The sequence below is a fragment of the Patella vulgata genome, chromosome 1 (assembly GCF_932274485.2).
Source record: "Patella vulgata chromosome 1, xgPatVulg1.2, whole genome shotgun sequence".
Classification (NCBI taxonomy): Eukaryota; Metazoa; Mollusca; class Gastropoda; family Patellidae; genus Patella; species Patella vulgata.
The window spans coordinates 80,676,845-80,679,717 of record NC_065879.2 but is presented as its reverse complement, the minus strand read 5'-3'; the positions used below and the strand labels follow the sequence as shown (position 1 = coordinate 80,679,717).

General features: G+C 35.3%; 1 protein-coding gene across 1 annotated transcript; it reads left to right on the top strand.

Moving 5' to 3' along the window:
- Positions 1-297: 297 nt before the first annotated feature.
- On the top strand, positions 298-2,612 carry LOC126808653 (uncharacterized). Its single transcript, XM_050533564.1, has 2 exons — positions 298-498; positions 1,743-2,612. Exons 1-2 carry the CDS (start codon positions 298-300, stop codon positions 2,610-2,612), a joined length of 1,071 nt encoding a protein of 356 aa, XP_050389521.1.
- The last annotated feature ends 261 nt before the right edge of the window (positions 2,613-2,873 follow it).

Genomic DNA, 2,873 nt, shown 5'->3' with positions numbered 1-2,873 from the left:
AAATAACAATATATTGATCGATGAATTGTAAATTCAAAAGAAAAACCTATTCATAATATCATGGCAAAGACAATAAGTAAATCATTCTAAATTCCATAGCCAAACAAGGAGGTGGGTGTGAAAAGTCGGAAACAACAAAATGATATTATGACTCATAGAGACTAATAGTTTAGACTGTACATATCTAAAGGATATCAATGAAATCAATATAATAAGAGTTAAAATTGATGAACCAGATCAATTGCATACAAAGTTATTCTCCAGTTTTTAATTTAATAATCTGAATTTGATCTAAAAATGGCGACTGTAACAGAAACTGAAGTGTTAAAGACTGATGATGATATTTTATCCATGGTTCGCCAGACATTTGGTGAGAAAACAAAAGAAAAGGAAAAGGTAACAGACAAAGAAGGAGAAATAAAAGCTGATGAAAGAGAGACAGAAACAGAAGAAAGTGGAGAAAAAAGTTTCATAGATACAGTTTGTCAATTACTACAAGTAAGAACAATTTTTTTTAGAAAATAGAATGAACAATTAAATGAAATTGGGATTAACGTCCTACTTTTCTTCACCAACCAGGCTAGCGAAGACGACCATATGCCATGGCATTCAGTGTGCTGAATTTTTTTTATCAAATTCCAACTGCCAAGGGTTCTTTTCCATGCAGGTATATGGGATCTTGTTTTTGTGTTCGATATGATAATATTCGTGGTTCATGATACTCGTAATTTTTTAATCAGAGGCCTCTTAGATTCACTTGGTAATCTCCTTCTTGCAGCAGAAGTATTCAAAAAAGCCTAGGGTTCTGCAGCTAGGCCAAGTACAATTGTCATGAGACTTGGAATACTTGTTTTTTGTATAACTGATAGTTGATTGACAGATTTTGATTTTTGATATGATGTCAGAATTCCAAGAGGGCTGCGATGATGTCATAGTTGGTTCCTGGTTCATATACGGTAATATATCATAGCGTTTCTCTCGAACCGATATGTGACGATATGTATTATGCTCATACTTAAATGAGCTAAATCGCTAACATTTGGGACCTAGAAATTGACAAAAGTGGGTCGCAACGCATATAATACTGTAATATGAATGTATATAAACTGATTTACATTCAATGGTTTCCATTTTTACTCCAATTTCAAATCAGTTATGTTCGGCGAAATAAGCCAGCAGTCTCAAGCGAGTGCAAATTTCTATCGTCTGGTTATTCCAGCCTACATTCGCCGTTAGATTTGGTGCAATGTGTCTAGCCTCGTCCCTCTTGATACATCTGGGGCTGAAGCGCATTATGGTACACGATTCGTGTACCAATGGTAAAATGTTTATTTTGTCTTAAATATTGGATATCAAAAACCCATCTTTTCCCAGTAAGATCACAACATGAATGTTGATTTAATTTAACCAATAAATCGTGTTTTCAATGTTGAAGATTTTGGATGATTTTGAGTTAGAGACTTAGCTACTTTAAGTATAGGTTCGTTTTCCAGGCACATGTTTCATTGGACATTTTAGCCGATTACATGAAAACTGTCCCATTACTTTTGCATAAGACTGACTTTTTTTGCCGTCAAAAAACACGCACAGAAAACAGAGATGATGGAAAATAGACCTTAAACCGTATGGAACTCCAGATTTTTTTACCAAAAACTACAATGTTTTACCCATTATGGCCCAGAATTCTACTCAGAATTATTATGATATCTGATTATGACTAAACAATAATATTTAATTTTCAGGCTGAAAGAAATCATTGGAAGGAGAGGGTCCAGAATTCCTTGCAGGAAATCAACAAACAACATCGAACTGTTTTAGCTACAAGAGCATCATTACAGGAGCTGGTTAATAGTGTCTATCCACCATCCAATCGTCCAGGTTCTGTAGAGAGCAAACAACAGAATGCTTCTGATTTGATTACAAAATTACGATTCTACATACGAGATACCAAATCTGCTAAAGACAGGGTTGCTAGGGACAACATACTCCAGAGTGAGGTTGTGATTTTGAAAGAAGATTTATCAAGGATTAATTTAGAGAAGGAAGACCATCTTCAAACCATTTCCAACTTAAATAAAGAAATTCTCTGGCTTCAACGGGAACTTGTGTCCGTTAAACAGAAATTGGAACAAGTTCGTAAAATTGTGAAAAACTACAACGAGGCACGTTCCAGTTCTTTTCACCTCGACGATGTTGTTCCACAAGACGTTGAAATCAAAGATGGCGACCATGACTGTGAGCAATTTCAAATAAACATTACACGAGAACGGACTTATCACGAAGGAGACCAAACTCTACCAGACACGACACCCAGAGAAGCTTTTTCCATTATGAAGTTACGTGAACGGCAGATGACCAACATTTCCAAACAATCAAATGATGTGTCCACAATGAAACGAACATTCAAAATGGGAATTGGTAAATGTCTGCGGTGTCAAAAATTGTTTCGCAGTAGCGAAAACAATAACATGGCATGTCGGTTTCACCGCAAAGGTCGTGAAATTACTGAATGTTACAATAATCATGGGAAGCTACTCCGAGTAGTATATAAATGGGCCTGTTGTAAGAAACCCTTAGATACATCAGGTTGTAACCATGGCTACCATATTTAAAATAAGCATTTTTTCTTATATCAAGCATTAAATACAATATTTGAATAAAGAATTATACATGTAATGCTTCTGACAGATTCTGGTGTTCATTACTTGATAATCATATTACTCAACCGTGTAATATCTTACTCATGCACGAGAGAGAGAAATGGGGTTTAACATTCACTCGACACAAACTAGGTCATTTCAGGATTAATGTATGGTTGGACTTTATTTCAACAATTTGTTTGCGCGTAGGGGGATTTAGTGGTATTGTATTTG